At 37.0% G+C, this 16,886-nt stretch overlaps 3 protein-coding genes across 4 annotated transcripts in view; 2 read left to right on the forward strand and 1 right to left on the reverse strand.

Moving 5' to 3' along the window:
* Positions 1-4,249, forward strand: part of LOC127625134 (receptor-type tyrosine-protein phosphatase alpha-like) — a 45,438-nt gene extending 41,189 nt beyond the window's left edge. For both annotated transcript variants that reach the window (XM_052100221.1, XM_052100223.1), the window contains exon 23: positions 558-4,249. In XM_052100221.1, coding sequence (XP_051956181.1) covers positions 558-632 — 75 coding nt within the window. In that variant the 3' untranslated portion in view covers positions 633-4,249. The remainder of the gene's footprint in view (positions 1-557) is intronic.
* Positions 4,250-8,929: 4,680 nt separating this feature from the next.
* LOC127625160 (progonadoliberin-2) lies at positions 8,930-11,070 on the forward strand. The gene is made up of 3 exons (XM_052100254.1): positions 8,930-9,318; positions 9,464-9,547; positions 9,684-11,070. Exons 1-3 carry the CDS (start codon positions 9,181-9,183, stop codon positions 9,720-9,722), a joined length of 261 nt encoding a protein of 86 aa, XP_051956214.1. The 5' UTR covers positions 8,930-9,180; the 3' UTR covers positions 9,723-11,070.
* A 179-nt stretch (positions 11,071-11,249) lies between these two features.
* LOC127624545 (uncharacterized) lies at positions 11,250-13,759 on the reverse strand. The gene is made up of 3 exons (XM_052099320.1): positions 13,739-13,759; positions 13,601-13,694; positions 11,250-12,785 (listed from the first exon to the last, which is right to left on the reverse strand). Exons 1-3 carry the CDS (start codon positions 13,757-13,759, stop codon positions 12,088-12,090), a joined length of 813 nt encoding a protein of 270 aa, XP_051955280.1. The 3' UTR covers positions 11,250-12,087.
* Between the last annotated feature and the right edge of the window lie 3,127 nt (positions 13,760-16,886).

The following is a 16,886-nucleotide window of genomic DNA, read 5'->3' on the forward strand; positions in this document are numbered from 1 at the left end:
CCTGTCAGATCACCCCAGCGACTGCACAGCAACACACCTTAAACATATCAGAATGCTCTAGGAGCACACACACCAGCCAGAACAACCAGCAACTGAATAGCAACACACTTAAAACAAATCCGAACACCCCAGCGACTGCATAGCAACACACTAAAACCTCATAGAACGCCCTAGAAACCGCAAAGTAACACAATTAAAACCTCTCAGAATTGCCTAGAAACCACGTAGCAACACAATTAAAACCTTTGAGCACTCCGCATATAAACCGCATATAAACACACCTTAAGCATATCAGAATGCTCTAGCAACACACTTCAAACTACTTATTACACCCTAGCAACTGTATAGCAACAAAAACGCCATAGCAGCTGCTTAGTAACACCCAGCAAAACACCCTAGCGTTGTGGTGGTGAGTTTTGCACAGCAAGCACCATTCACACTTTCCACAGAAAATGCAGAAACCTTATCTTCTATATTATTGATGTAATAGTGATTTATGCAATTCTTAATAAAATATGCAATAAAACGTATTTTTCTCTTCTTTTTTTTTTTCACAGGAGCAGTACGAGTTCTGCTACAAAGTGGTCCAGGAATATATCGATGCCTTTTCTGACTATGCCAACTTTAAATAAAGCCACGCTCACCCGGAAGAGAATTGGACGGACTCTCCCTGTCTCACACAAAGGACATGTACTCACAACTACTCACACACAAACACCACAAAAGTACTCGACTGGGGAAAGAAACAGACTGCCAGTGCAAAGCAACAGGGAATGGAAATCCCTTGACCGACAAGGACGAGAAGATCTAAAACAATCATTGGTGCCGAAGATGGTGAAAACAAAACAAAGAAAATACCATTAGAGATGCCTTGTTGAATATTTTGTAATATTTCTCTTGTTAATATGGCCCTTACCCGTTTCTCTCAGTGTAAATATGCTCTTGTAATTTTTTTGCTTTTTGTTTTGTTTTTAGAAGCAGTTCTGTTGCAGTTTTAGAGTGACCGTTTTTTAATATAGTTTACTATGAATACATACGTAAATATTTGGTGATGCCGCTAAAGAGACACAAAAAGAGAGGTTGCCTGTGGTAAGATGAGGGTGCTTTTTCACTGTTTTTTTTACAAGAAATTATTTCCATCTTTATGTGCAGTTGAGTGACTGAAACTTATTTAAATGGCAGCTCAATTCTACTTTGCTGTTGCCTGTAGCTAGTGACGCAGCATTGCTGAAAGCTTAAACCAGCCTAAGATAGTATGATGGTATTAGCTGGTCTCACAGCATGTTCAAACTGGTTTTAGAGGGGTTTTAGCCACTAGACCAGTTTGGTCAGGCTGGGAAACCAGAAAAAACCAGCAAGCCAGCTTACTTTTCTTTTTTTTTTTGGTTTTCTTTTTTTCAGCAGTGAGCAGAATCAACCAATTGTGATGCTACACATCAGTGACGGAAAATGCATACACAAGCACTCACGTTCACAGAAATGCATAAATAGTGACACATGCTGATGTTTTAGTTCACGGACATTTCGATTGGTGGATTGGATTATGTCCCCTCTCAATGCTATCGTCTCACCCTCAGCGAGATCCCGTGACCGATATGGTGTATTTTCACAGGGTTGTTTTTTTTTTTTCTAGTCAGCATCCTTTAGAAAACACCATTAAAGTCCTTTTGAAGATGTTCTGACTGAGACTTGTGTATTGTGAAGTGTGTATTTGTGGTATCCATTCCATTACGCTGGTGCTCTTGTGTCAGACCCAATTTATCTTATGTCAGTGTCTATGTCACTACCCCTTTTAAAGAGAAAAAGTCTTGAGTGTTTAGGTTTTGAGGATACATGATCTTAGAGGAAATATAGTTTGTCCTCGCATACTCTTGTGTACGTTTTTGTGCATTTTGCGCACTTTCCCCTTTGTACTCTCGAAGATGTGATCCGTTTCTGCTCTTAAGGGTTTGCTTCACTTTGAAGTGTTATTTAACGATTCATTTTTTCTGTCTTCTTTCTTTTCTAGATCACACTAAATGACACTTTTTGTATTTGCGATTGTAACCAAGGAAATTCCGTATTTTACTAGCCCAGATGTCTGTTGATTTAAGCTAAAAGGTGTATGCTGATTGATAGTTATTGGTAAAAATGCTTGAATTATTTTCCAGCCAGTGTGATTGATTGGATGTAACTGATTGCAATGTGGCTAACTAATGTTTATTAATTGTCAATTACCACCTGGCATAGGCTATCAAATGATTTGTAAAGGTTAAGCCCTTGATCCACACTGCCTTGTTTGAGGAAATGTGTGTTTTATGAAATGTATGTTATAGATCATAAATGTATGTATACCTAATAGGTGTCAATATAAATCAAATGGTCACCTATCAGTCATTCCAGATTAACAGGGAACTTAATGGATCTTGTAAATTTTTTAAAGTAGCAACTATTTTTATTTTATTTAAAGTATTTCTTAAATTTAATCAAATCCATGATTTAATGGATTAAAAGGAAAAGGGCATGTTACAGCAAAGGTGCAATGTTGGTCCATATTACAGGCTGTTATGAGTTCATCTTAAAATATATTCCATGAAATGCTGATGAATTTGCTTAAAAGTTGCGTGTGCCAGTTTTTGCTTTATAGGTTTTGTGTTTTACCATTGTGATGTACTTAACACCACTCTAACCCCGTCTTCATGAGTCACTTTGCCAATACCAGCCTCTCTAAGGCTGGATCCTTCTTCAGAAGTGCAGCTGGGAAAATGCCTCGATATGTTTGTGTAGCATGAAGCATGTTCCCAACCGTTCTTTTGTAGCCAATGTTCTCTCAATCCCAACCCGTCTCACTCATAATATATATTGGGGAAACATTGTGGCCGATTCACAGCTGGGTCCCATATGGCATATGGTTAATTTAATGGAACCCAAATGATAAGTGGTTCATTGCTTCTTAACCATGTTTTGGCTCCATTATGTTAGTGTGAGGTCATCAAGCAATTTTTATATTTTTCACCAATTTCTACTATTATTTCTTTGATTACATTCCATGTAATCTCTTGAACCCACAATTATGTCTACTGGAGGAGGTCTTCAGATCAGTCCTCCAAACTGAAGGGTAATTTCACCCCAAAATAAAAAATTCTATCAAAGTCATGTCAAACCCATTTGACTTTCATTTGTGGAACAGAATTTAAGTTTAAGTTTGGAAGTGGATGGTGAACAGGGGCTGTCAAGCTGCAAGAAAGCCAAAAATGCAACATAAAAGTAATTGTTTAACCTCACAAAACATCTTGGTGCCTCAAATTTAAATATGCTTTCATGGATGAAATTTGATCGCTACAGCAGCGGCACATTTTTAAGTGAGTAATGACAAATTTCTGTCAGTTCCTCACAAAGCTGTTGTATGGCTTCAGAAGACTTGAAATACAGAACATGAGTGTTAAGGACTACTTTTATGGTGGTCTTTTTTTGGTCATTTTTGGAGCTTGACAGCCGTAGTCACCATACACTTTTATTTTACATAAAAGAGCAGTGTCTGCATTCTTCGAAACAGTCGCTTTGCATCAAAATATGTTTTGGATGAGTATGAGGGTGAATAAATGATGACCGAATTGAATTGTTGGGAGCACTATTCCTTTAATCTACAGAGAGTGAGAAGTAACACTTCTCTGATTAAGAAGGGAAGCCATGTCCCTCTTGAATGTCATGCTCTGCTCATTGAAAGATGGCTTAAGATATGACCTGTTCTAATAAGAATGAGGAAAAAGAAAAGATTTGTTTTTTCATGGGAATATTTCTTCTATCCCCTGCTCTCCAAACACCTAGTTTTTAGTATTCTCTCTCTTTGATTGGATTATTTCTAAATGTTATTCACCTTTGGAGTGCCTGCTTATTTATGTTCCATAAGTCCTTAAAACTTTCCTCTCTTTTGAGGCCCCTTTCCATTTTTTTTTTCTTTCCTTTTCATGCACCCTTCTGTACATAATGTAAGGTTATTTATATTTCATTCCTATCTGTTGCCTTTTCTTTCTTTTTTTTTAAGATACTTTAATATTAAACTGTACTGGGACCATTTTGAAATGTATTAAATGTTTTTGTTCTGTTTTTAATTCTGTATTATTATCTAAATTTGCATCTTTGTTTTCTAGTGTTTTATTAAATTGGAATATATATGTATATATAATTATAAATATGATGCAAATGATATATAATTATAAAATGCCAAATGGCCTTTCTAAGCAAAAACTGTTCAAACCTAATAAAAGTGCTTGAGATGTTATCTTTATTTTAGCTGTCTTCAGTTCATGTAATCCTTCATATTTGTTCACACACACAGGCACAAGAAATTAAGGATTTGAAGATATTAATTGTAATATACAGTCAAGTCTTAAAGGGATAGTTCACCAAAATAATTATTGTTATTATTATTATTTAGATTCTTTAAAAGGATAGTTCACTCAAAAATGAAAATCATCACCTCATGCCATCCCAAATATGTATGACTTTCTACTGCTGGATACAAACAAAGATTTTAATAAAAGTGGTTTAATCCAAGTCTTCTGAAACAATATGATAGGTGTGGGTGAGAAACAGATCAACATTTTAAGTCCTTTTTTACTTTAAATTCACCTCCCTTCTCAGGAGGTGGCTATATGCATGAAGAATGCCAAGAGTCGCCAAAAACAAAATAAGAATGTGAAAGTGGAGATTTATAGTTCAAAAAGGACCTTTATCTATTTCTCACCTACACCTATCATATCGCTTCAGAAAACATGGATTAAACCCCTGGAGTTGTTTGGATTACTTGTATGCCACCTTTATGACCTTTTTGGAGCTTTGCATTTCTGGACATCATTCACTTGCATTGTATGGACCAACATACCTGATATATTCTTTTAAAAAAATGTGTTTGAGTTCTGCAGTTTAAATAAAGTCATACATATCTGGGATAGCATGAGGATGTATTTATATACATCATGGTCAATTTATGACAATTTAAATAAAAACCTATTACAGTTATTTTGTACATTAATATAGTACAAAGAAACACTGTTAGAGTAATGAGAATTTGGTGGTAAAATGTGCTTAATTGTCATGCAAATAATGTCACAATTCCAAAAAAACTATTATTTTATTTTTTTAATTATTATTATTATTTTTATTCTGGGTTGAAATTTGATCTTGACATGTTTTTGTGAAATTCAACCATACATATTAGAACCAATGTATCCTGAAATGTAAAATTATGGATAACAATTCAATTTATAAAAATAAGTTTAATTAAAAAAAATATTTTAGGGTTTATATACAGAATCTTTATCTTTAAATTTGTATTTTTCCATCTTTTCAAAACCTTTTGCTATGGCAAAATCTTGAATCTCACACCATATGTTATCAAATCCAGAGGTGCATCCCTGATAATGGATGGATGCACAGACATTATTGATCCCTTCAAGGAGGGAAATTCAACGAGTGAGCTGTGTCACCTTGTGTCACCTTGTTTCCCATCCTTCCTGGCCCTGTAGACCTGGTGTCAAACCTGGAGTGTGGATGGATTATCTCAACAGAACCCCTGTGTGTGTTTAAACGCTGTTTGACAGGAACTCAATCAGAACTTGAAACAATGCAATGAGTCAGTGGACATCCGTCACTCTCCCTACTCCAAATACCCCATGAGGGGATTTTCTCTGTAATGAAGACCGATGTCAGATTGGAGTGTTTGCATAGTTTCTTGCTGCTTGGGGGTCTCTGGGAACAATGTGCATCTTGGGGGGTCAAGGGCTGCAGAACAGAGATGTGAGGTCACAATGGCCACTTTTTACAACAAAGAGGAAATGAGCAAGACATTAGCTTTTAATTAAAACATGCTCATCTATCATCATATGATATTGAGGTCAATATTGAGTTGCCATATAAAACATTAATGACAGCGTGCTCACAGAACAATACATTTATTCATTTACATCTATATTTATTTGAAATATCTACAATGATCAGATGTCCAATGACAAAACAATTTATGTTTCTCATGATCACAAAATCTGTTGCTCTAAAGGCTAATGCTTAAATAATGGTGAGTAGTTTTGTAGACAAATATTGTGCCTAATAATATATATATTTTTTTTTTTTTTTTTTACAAAATTTACATTTTTATTATTTTTATTTTATTTTACTTAATGAGTAGAAAAGCTTGGGGTTGTTAAACATTTTTTGTCGCTACATAATTCCCATCCAATAGTGCCTTGATCTTGTCTCGGAATAAAACAATAAAAAAGGTAATTCTGACTTTCTATCTTAAAGCGATAGTTCACTAAAAAATGGAAATTCCCTCATCATTTAGTCACCCTCATGCCATCCCAGATCTGTATGACTGACATTCATCTGCAGAACACATACTAAGATTTTTAGAAGAATATTTCAGCTCTGTAGGTCCATATAATGCAAGTGAATGGCCTGAATATATATTTCTCATAATTTTGGAATATAAACTCACAATTGTGACTATATTTCTCTAAATTTCAAGATATATACTTGCATTTACAACTATATATTTAGGAATTTCAACTTTTTCCTTATAATTTTTAAATATAAACACACAATTGCATCTATATTTCTCGTAATTGCAAAATATAAACTCAAAATCACAACAAATCTCGCAACATCGACTTTAATTCCCATAATTGCGAGTTATGCAGTTGCAATTGTGAGAAGTAAAGCTACAACTGTGTAATATTTATTCAGAATTACCTCTTATTTTTTCATTCTGTTGTGGGATCCGTCTTCCATACTATGGAGCCTTCATCTCGCCTTGGAATTACAAATAAAAAAGGTAATTCTGACTTAATATCTCACAGTTTTTACTTTATTCTCAAAATTGTTACTGTAGTTCTCGTAAGTGCGATTACGTCATACAGCACTGTGCAAACGTCTTAGGCACGTCAGATGTTTCACAAAAGCATTTGTCTTAAGATGGTTATTTATATTTTCAGCTTTAGTGTGTCAATAGGAAATATAAATGTTAGACTCCCAAACATTCCTTTTGCATATAGAAAAGATTAGAACAGAAGAACAGGGAGCCCTGCAACAGATGTCATGGCCCACACAGAGCTCCCCTCTGAACATCGAACCAGTCTGAGATTACATAAAGAGACGGAAGCAACTGAGACAGCCTAAAGAGATAGAAGAACTGTGGAGAATTCTCCAAGAAGCTTGGAACATCCTATCTGCCAACAACCAATAAAAACTGTCCAGGTGAACCTAGGAGCATTGGGGCTGTTTTAAAGGCAAAGGTGGTCACATTGAATATTGATTTAGCTTTTTTAAGTTTACTGGACTTAGTTTTTATTCATCACTTAATGTCATATAATTTATTTCATTATTTTGAAGACATCCTCACTATGCACATTTTTCACAAGTGCCTAAAACTTTAGCACAGTACAGTATAAAGTCACAATTGTGAATTGTAAATAGTTTTTTTTTTGTTCATGCTTGACCATTTTTTGTACAGCATATATTTTGCGTAAATGTGATGCAATTGACAAAAGTTGCATGTTTTGGGGCGTCACTGATGATGTGTGCATTTGCGTTGATGTGGGGTAAGAGAAAGAGGACATTGTCCCATGGGGGTCAATAGTGTTTGGAGATGATAATTGGAATTGAGCTGATATTACACATGCTGTCCTCCCAATGGAAACACAATGACCACGAGTAGTGTGTGAGGTCAAAGTGTGTGTGCGTTATTGGGCAGGGAGGGGAGATCTGGTGCGGGCCATAAATTGTGAGGAAGAGGAGGAGGAAGACTCCAGAGAATGAGAGGAAGACATATCTCAGAAGGTAAGCGCCGAATCTCTGTGATTACACTGAACTGTTCTGAACAGAAGAAACTGCAGAAAATACTTGAAGACAAGACGAGCTAATAGATAAAAGGTAGGAACACTTAAGTTAATTGAATTAGTTGATTTAATTCAATTTAATTCGTTTAATTTGCTTGTTTAATTTTTATTTTGGTAATAACTTCAGAATTAGAATTTATTGTATTTTAACTTATGCTATTATTATTTTAAAATGACCTTAATTATTATTTTAAAATATAGCTTAAATTTACAAATACAATTAGTTGCATTTACTTTATAACAATACTTGTCAATGAAAACGTAATTTAGATTGTGTGCAAGTCTGTGTGAGAGATTTACAGATTTACAGGTTACTCTCTTACTAAGTTTAAATCTTAATATCAACATGATATTTAACATTGTCTATATCTTATAGTATTTATTGACGACAGATGAAAAATGAAAAAGTTAAATAAATGCGGACATTACCATAAGGTTCCATTTGTTCACATTTGTAAATGCATAAGTTACCAACAACTAAAAATTAACAATATTTTTTAACAGCATTTATTTATGTTATGAAATGTTCATTTATACATGTAAAATGGTTCATTGTTAGTTTATGCATTTACTAATGTTAACATATACATCTTTTAATAAAAAATTTTTTTAGTGTATACAATTAATATTATATGAATTTTAAATGCAACATTTAATGCAACGTTATATTAAATGAACATTTAATAAACCAAGATTAATAAATGCTTTAAAAGTCATTTTTATTGTTAGTGCATGTTAACCAATGTGGTTCACTAATGTTAAAGAATTCAACCTTATTGTTAATGTAAAGATTTACTAAATCAATTTTGACCCACATATGTAAACTATTAATACAAATTCCCTTTTAATGTAAACAAAAGTAGATTAAGCTTTATTTAATTTAATTAAATTGAAGTTACATTTGAAAAACGAATCATCACATGATTAAAACACAAGATCAAAGACACCTTAATTGAGAAATGTATGTTAGAAGATGATTTTATATATATATATATATATATATATATATATATATATATATATATATATATATATATATATATATAGTAGGCTATGTACGTATATATGTAAACTGAGTTAAAAAGTAATTGTGACATTGTTATTGTGTGAAGATTTTATTGACTCAATTTTGCAATATTGGGATCATTTTGCCACAGTCGTTCTCATCATGTTATCTGAAGCTCTTCTCTTGGACGTACATATTGTTCAGAAACAATTACGACATTGTTTAAATGTGTCAGCGTAACTATTGTACCCCTCTCGCTCTCTGTTCGTCTTTTACATCTTTATACTTCTTTCCCCAGTAATGGTGCACATCTGCAGGCTGCTTTTGGTGATGGGGATGTTGCTGTGTCTTAGTGCCCAGTTTGCAAGCTCACAGCACTGGTCTCACGGCTGGTACCCTGGAGGAAAGAGAGAGATAGACACTTATGATACCTCAGAGGTGTGTGAACCGAGGTTTATTGCTAAAACCAATCATCAATGCCAAACCATTGACTAGTTTCAATTGCAGACTAAACAAGGTTTACGATACAGAATAGGACTGTCTATTTACGATGTGGCTCATAGGATTGTGCTTTCTGTAAAAGGTTTCGGAGGAAATTAAACTCTGCGAGGCAGGAAAATGCAGCTACCTGAGACCCCAGGGGAGAAATATTCTGAAGACAATACTGGTGGGTACAGACTATGCTTTGTCATGTTTTACCCCCCAAAAACAGTTGCTACATAAGCTGATACCATGTCAGGATATTGCGAGGGTGTTTACCTATGGTACTTCTTAATACTAACTTGTTTCAACCACTTTAACAGTTGGATGCGCTCATTAGGGATTTTCAGAAGAGAAAGTGACGTCATGATGTCTTCTCAGCCCGTGTCCAAAGAAACGTTTGTTCCAGCCATCATGTTACTTTCCCATCCAAAAGGGGTTATTTGTCATTTCTGTGAATTTTTCTATGTTCTGTATTTGGTTAAACTCTCATAACCATTGTGAGTAAAGCTACTGTCTGTTTATTCATTTGCAGCAGTTTCTACAATAAAGGCTTTTATTTTAGTATTTTGTTTTACTGTAATTGCTCTGTGTCTTATATTACAGTTTAAGGTCTGTTAAACATTTTTGCATTCTTTAACAGATAAAGAGATTTTAAACTACCGTGAGATTTTGTTGGTTTGTTTATGTGTTGTGTTTTTATACCAATAAATTATTTTCAGAGAATGGTAGTAGACAAGGGTTAACTAAAAATGTAATGTAGTTACAAAAGACATTTCGTCAATTTCGTTTGATTACGCAATATTGTGTTTGGCCGCCAGATGGCAGGATTGGACATCCTTAACCAAAAAAACCGGAACGCTCAAATTACAGTTTTTCCACAAGTGCTTGCACGTAGTTTCTGAAACTATGGCTCATTTTCTCTCAGCTCTACACAAAAAACCCCGAAATACACACACACAACATGCAAAACGTTACACATATCTTGCAAAAGCAAACATATTTTAACTCAAAATTGTGTTTTTGCATCAAAACTGAAAACTCTACATAAACCATCAAATGATTAGCTCGTGTAGAGAGAGCGGGGAACAAGCCAACACGTTTTGGTTGTGTAAATGTACTTCAGGTTTTATGTATTTTTCTTTTTTTTTCACATTAATTTCACACGCGTGTCTATTACACATATGTGGTGTTGTTTTGTATACGCACGTTGTAGCCTATACAGCTACCTCGAAATAAAGAAAGTGAAATGTTACATACAACGTGCCCCATAGGCGTTGCTGCATGTCGGTGCAGCTATCATTATGAGGACTCTCCATTATCATTTTTATACTGTACAAACTATATATTCTAACCCTTACCCTAAACTTAACCCTCACAAAAAATCGTTTTGAATTATGGGGACACTAGAAATGTCCTCATAAACCACATTTATAGCATAAATATAGCAAACGTAATCGTTTACTACCCAGTTTGTAAGCTAATAAATTCCACACACACATCTATCTATACAAAACACACTATCACGTACAAGGAAACATTCACTGACTCACGTGATTGTACATTCTAAGATGTTTCGAATTAGCATGAAAAATAAGAAAACAAAAGTGGGATAAAGTGAGACATTTTTTACATTTGCTCCCCTCTAAGCGAGCTAAAATGATATATCAGTAAAATGTACACATTTCCCATTAATTCAGTATGTTTCCTAGCAATGGACATTATCAGAATGTATTCAGGACGAAGGGCAGTGAAAAATATGATTGTTTTTTAAAAAGTGGTCTTGTGTCTCACTTTACCCCAGCTTAGGGTAAACTGAGACAGACCAGATAAATCAAGGGGTAAAGTGAACCAGCTGGGGGTAAACTGATCCACTTACTTTTTCCACTCTGAAACTACCATAACAACACATGTTGTTACAGTTAAAATCCTGACAGCTAGCTTGACAACCACACATTCAAAAACTAATGTCGGAATAGTAACAGAATCATGGGGATTGGTCAATTAAGCACATTGTTTTTCTAAACACTTGAAAGTAACTCTGAACAAAATCAAATACAACATAATATAATTCAAAATGTTTTAATTAACATTCAAATGACAGATAGAACCCGTTAGATTAGAACACAGTCTGGGGGTCAGAACACAGGACCCTTAGAGCCAGCTAGTGTCTGGGTGTCAGAACACAGGACCCTTAGAGCCAGCTAGTGTCTGGGGGTCAGAACACAGGACCCTTAGAGCCAGCTAGTGTCTGGGGGTCAGAACACAGGACCCTTAGAGCCAGCTAGTGTCTGGGGGTCAGAACACAGGACCCTTAGAGCCAGCTAGTGTCTGGGGGTCAGAACACAGGACCCTTAGAGCCAGCTAGTGTCTGGGGGTCAGAACACAGGACCCTTAGAGCCAGCTAGTGTCTGGGGGTCAGAACACAGGACCCTTAGAGCCAGCTAGTGTCTGGGGGTCAGAACACAGGACCCTTAGAGCCAGCTAGTGTCTGGGGGTCAGAACACAGGACCCTTAGAGCCAGCTAGTGTCTGGGGGTCAGAACACAGGACCCTTAGAGCCAGCCAGTGTCTGGGGGTCAGAACACAGGACCCTTAGAGCCAGCTAGTGTCTGGGGGTCAGAACACAGGACCCTTAGAGCCAGCTAGAACAGCCTGGGCCGCAGAACACAACACTAGACCCACCTGGATTAGAACATCAGCCTACTGTCATGCTCTACAACTAGGCCTACTCTACATTCCAGCCCTGAAGGTTACAGGGAAAGATGAGGAGTTGCTCTCTCCGTGTGGTTCCTCCAGGCCTTTTAGGTTGAGGCAGCTTCTTCACCACATCACTTTTAGGAACATGTGCCACATCATTTTCCTTTATAACAAACGTGGGTCTCTCCCACTCTTTCGTGTTTCCCTGGATTCTTCTGAGAAATTGTGCAAGTATTTCGTCATCCTCAACTTTCTCAATCATGCCAATGTAACGGACACTCCTTTGTTTGGTTGCAAAGTTAACTATGACAAAGTCACCCATGGACAGATCTGAGTTTCCTGGATCACTTCTCTCATCCTCAGAGCTCTCTTCTTCAGACACATTATCAATTGGGACAGGGACATCACTCTCCTCAGAGCTGCTAACTATGATTTTCTTTTTGGTTGCTTTCTTTTTTGGTTTTCCCTTTTCTTTGCTATTTTGCTTTTTCCCTGCCAGTTTCTTTTGTCTTTCTTTATAAACCTTTTCAATTGCCTGCTTCTCAGGAGTATCAGTTAGGATGGCTGTCTTCACACGCTTTCGTTTGGTTTGTGTTCTGGGGGGACATTTGGGAAGTGGTAGGATTTCACGAGGAGACACATATCCAGCCCTTCCCAGGGACGTTGCCTCTGGAGTACGGACAGAGAGATGGCGACGTGCTAGGAAGCTGCCAAACCAATCTTCACCTAGAGTAGACAATTCATTATTAGCTATTAGATTTAGCTTTGTGGCAAGATCAGTTGGGCTTAGTTAACCTACAGAATCATGTGATCTCTTGCACAACCTAGCCTACCTGCACATTATGTCTTTGTCCAATTGGCAGGGACAGGGATATTGTTTATCTCTGCGTATTCAAATGCCAGTTGACGGCACATAACTGGAGGAAGGCCATGGAACTGATCAGCTAGTTGTTTCAAGTGTTTGGCAAGCTCCTCCTCCATCTCATCTGTGAATATTCTCTTTGCCTCAGCTACTGCACCCCAGGTTACTGATTTTACTTCCCCTTTCTCTTTTTTCTTTATGAATCTTAGGAGGCTTGACTTGTCAATATTTCTATCCCTTGCAGCTGCTCTTATAGACTTCTTTACTTCCTTGACCTCAGCGGCTGCACTCTCCATCTCCTCGAGGGGTGTTTTGCCCCAGGTTTTCTTCCTGGTGTATTGCCTTGGCATGATGGTTTTTCTACAATGTTTATGACATTAAAAATAAAACATATGTAATGTAATATTACATTAAAAATATGTTTAAGACTAAACTTAACTTGTGCCTCATGTCTCACTTTACCCCACCGCTACATTTTAGAAAAAAATCTCTCTTAGCAATTCAGGCTAATCTTCAGCTAGCATAATCACATGGTTTTATATGTTGGTAGTTTATCATATGATATAAGTTTTTCTACCTGAATCAGTTTGCTTTGGCACAACAGTTGATTAAGTTGACAGCAAGAAAATTTACTTTTACATGCAAAAAAAATATTTTTGTGAAAAAAAAACATGCTTACCACAGCGCCATAAGGTCCTCTCCTTAATGGCCAAGGGGAAATGGGAGGGGCTTGAAAAAATAATGGTCACTTGACCACAAATGTTTTCCGTTGCCTAGATACAGGAGGTGTCTCACATTACCCGATGTCTCACATTACCCCATTCTCCCCTACAAACATTATTCCTGTTGGAACAAATATACATTATACGCATGCGTGCCTGCGGGCGTTTGTGTTGTGGGGATCTTCCTGACAAGCACCACATTTGAAAGAACAGAGAATGTAAACTTACATGTTTGTGTACTTCCCATGCTAAGAACACATAAATCTTCCTATTATGTTCTGTCAGTCTGCCAGTTAAAGGGTTTCATTAGACAGTTGCACAACACACGCAGGAAGCATAACAACCGCAAAATATTTGCATAAGCTTCCAGCATAGTGGAACAAACAAGTTATTTTTAAGCCATGATAACATTTTGCTCTAGATGCTGTTTGCGTGCAAAACAATTTTCATAAAATACAATATCCATTTTTAAAATTAAGGTATTCCAAATCTTTAAATAAAAATAAAAACAATAAAAAAAAAAGTATATGGCGCTGTGGTAAGCAAATTGATTCAGGTAGAAAAACTTATATCATATGATAAACTACCAACATATAAAACCATGTGATTATGCTAGCTGAAGATTAGCCTGAATTGCTAAGAGAGATTTTTTCTAAAATGTAGCGGTGGGGTAAAGTGAGACATGAGGCACAAGTTAAGTTTAGTCTTAAACATATTTTTAATGTAATATTACATTACATATGTTTTATTTTTAATGTCATAAACATTGTAGAAAAACCATCATGCCAAGGCAATACACCAGGAAGAAAACCTGGGGCAAAACTTTCATATATTTTAGATTCATTGCACACCAACTGAAATATTTCAGGTCTTTTATTGTTTTAATACTGATGATTTTGGCATACAGCTCATGAAAACCCAAAATTCCTATCTCAAAAAATTAGCATATCATGAAAAGGGTCTCTAAACGAGCTATTAACCTAATCATCTGAATCAACTAATTAACTCTAAACACCTGCAAAAGATTCCTGAGGCTTTTAAAAACTCCCAGCCTGTTTCATTACTCAAAACCGCAATCATGGGTAAGACTGCCGACCTGACTGCTGTCCAGAAGGCCATCATTGACACCCTCAAGCAAGAGGGTAAGACACAGAAATAAATTTCTGAACAAATAGGCTGTTCCCAGAGTGCTGTATCAAGGCACCTCAGTGGGAAGTCTGTGGGAAGGAAAAAGTGTGCCAAAAAACGCTGCACAACGAGAAGAGGTGACAGGACCCTGAGGAAGATTGTGGAGAAGGACCCGATTCCAGACCTTGGGGACCTGCGGAAGCAGTGGACTGAGTCTGGAGTAGAAACATCCAGAGCCACCGTGCACAGGCGTGTGCAGGAAATGGGCTACAGAGAAGCAGCACTGGACTGTTGCTCAGTGGTCCAAAGTACTTTTTTCGGATGAAAGCAAATTTTGCATGTCATTCGGAAATCAAGGTGCCAGAGTCTGGAGGAAGACTGGGGAGAAGGAAATGCCAAAATGCCTGAAGTCCAGTGTCAAGTACCCACAGTCAGTGATGGTCTGGGGTGCCATGTCAGCTGCTGGTGTTGGTCCACCGTGTTTTATCAAGGGCAGGGTCAATGCAGCTAGCTATCAGGAGATTTTGGAGCACTTCATGCTTCCATCTGCTGAAAAGCTTTATGGAGATGAAGATTTCATTTTTCAGCACCGACCTGGCACCTGCTCACAGTGCCAAAACCACTGGTAAATGGTTTACTGACCATGGTATTACTGTGCTCAATTGGCCTGCCAACTCTCCTGACCTGAACCCCATAGAGAATCTGTGGGATATTGTGAAGAGAAAGTTGAGAGACGCAAGACCCAACACTCTGGATGAGCTTAAGGCCACTATCGAAGCATCCTGGGCCTCCATAACACCTCAGCAGTGCCACAGGCTGATTGCCTCCATGCCACGTCGCATTGAAGCAGTCATTTCTGCAAAAGGATTCCCGACCAAGTATTGAGTGCATAACTGAACATAATTATTTGAAGGTTGACTTTTTTGTATTAAAAACACTTCTTTTATTGGTCGGATGAAATATGCAAATTTTTTGAGATAGGAATTTTGGGTTTTCATGAGCTGTATGCCAAAATCATCAGTATTAAAACAATAAAAGACCTGAAATATTTCAGTTGGTGTGCAATGAATCTAAAATATATGAAAGTTTAATTTTTATCATTACATTATGGAAAATAATGAACTTTATCACAATATGCTAATTTTTTGAGAAGGACCTGTGTGTATATATATATATATATATATATATATATATATATATATATATATACTGTAAAACATTGTGGCACATGGATAGTTCTCATGATGTTTCTGTATATATATATATACGTATGTACACTCACCTAAAGGATTATTAGGAACACCATACTAATACTGTGTTTGACCCCCTTTCGCCTTCAGAACTGCCTTAATTCTACGTGACATTGAATCAACAAGGTGCTGAAAGCATTCTTTAGAAATGTTGGCCCATATTGATAGGATAGCATCTTGCAGTTGATGGAGATTTGTGGGATGCACATCCAGGGCACAAAGCTCCCGTTCCACCACATCCCAAAGATGCTCTATTGGGTTGAGATCTGGTGACTGTGGGGGCCATTTTAGTACAGTGAACTCTTTGTCATGTTCAAGAAACCAATTTGAAATGATTCGAGCTTTGTGACATGGTGCATTATCCTGCTGGAAGTAGCCATCAGAGGATGGGTACATGGTGGCCATAAAGGGATGGACATGGTCAGAAACAATGCTCAGGTAGGCCGTGGCATTTAAACGATGCCCAATTGGCACTAAGGGGCCTAAAGTGTGCCAAGAAAGCATCCCACACACCATTACACCACCACCACCAGCCTGCACAGTGGTAACAAGGCATGATGGATCCATGTTCTCATTCTGTTTACGCCAAATTCTGACTCGACCATCTGAATGTCTCAACAGAAATCGAGACTCATCAGACCAGGCAACATTTTTCCAGTCTTCAACTGTCCAATTTTGGTGAGCTCTTGCAAATTGGAGCCTCTTTTTCCTATTTGTAGTGGAGATGAGTGGTACCTGGTGGGGTCTTCTGCTGTTGTAGCCCATCCACCTCAAGGTTGTGCGTGTTGTGGCTTCACAAATGCTTTGCTGCATACCTCGGTTGTAACGAGTGGTTATTTCAGGCAAAGTTGCTCTTCTATTAGCT

Source organism: Xyrauchen texanus, chromosome 31 (genome assembly GCF_025860055.1).
Source record: "Xyrauchen texanus isolate HMW12.3.18 chromosome 31, RBS_HiC_50CHRs, whole genome shotgun sequence".
In the NCBI taxonomy this organism is placed as follows: Eukaryota; Metazoa; Chordata; class Actinopteri; order Cypriniformes; family Catostomidae; genus Xyrauchen; species Xyrauchen texanus.

Excerpts from the sequence above, each read along its gene's own strand:
- LOC127625160 (XM_052100254.1), top strand. The coding sequence starts at position 9,181 with ATGGTGCACATCTGCAGGCTGCTTTTGGTGATGGGGATGTTGCTGTGT. Across the intron at positions 9,319-9,463 it reads ACACTTATGATACCTCAGAG|GTTTCGGAGGAAATTAAACT; the intron begins GTGTGTGAACCG and ends TTTCTGTAAAAG. Across the intron at positions 9,548-9,683 it reads ATATTCTGAAGACAATACTG|TTGGATGCGCTCATTAGGGA; the intron begins GTGGGTACAGAC and ends CCACTTTAACAG.
- LOC127624545 (XM_052099320.1), bottom strand. The coding sequence starts at position 13,759 with ATGTTTGTAGGGGAGAATGGG. Across the intron at positions 13,695-13,738 it reads TGTTTGTAGGGGAGAATGGG|GCAACGGAAAACATTTGTGG; the intron begins GTAATGTGAGAC and ends TCCTGTATCTAG. Across the intron at positions 12,786-13,600 it reads GAGGACCTTATGGCGCTGTG|GTGAAGATTGGTTTGGCAGC; the intron begins GTAAGCATGTTT and ends TGTCTACTCTAG.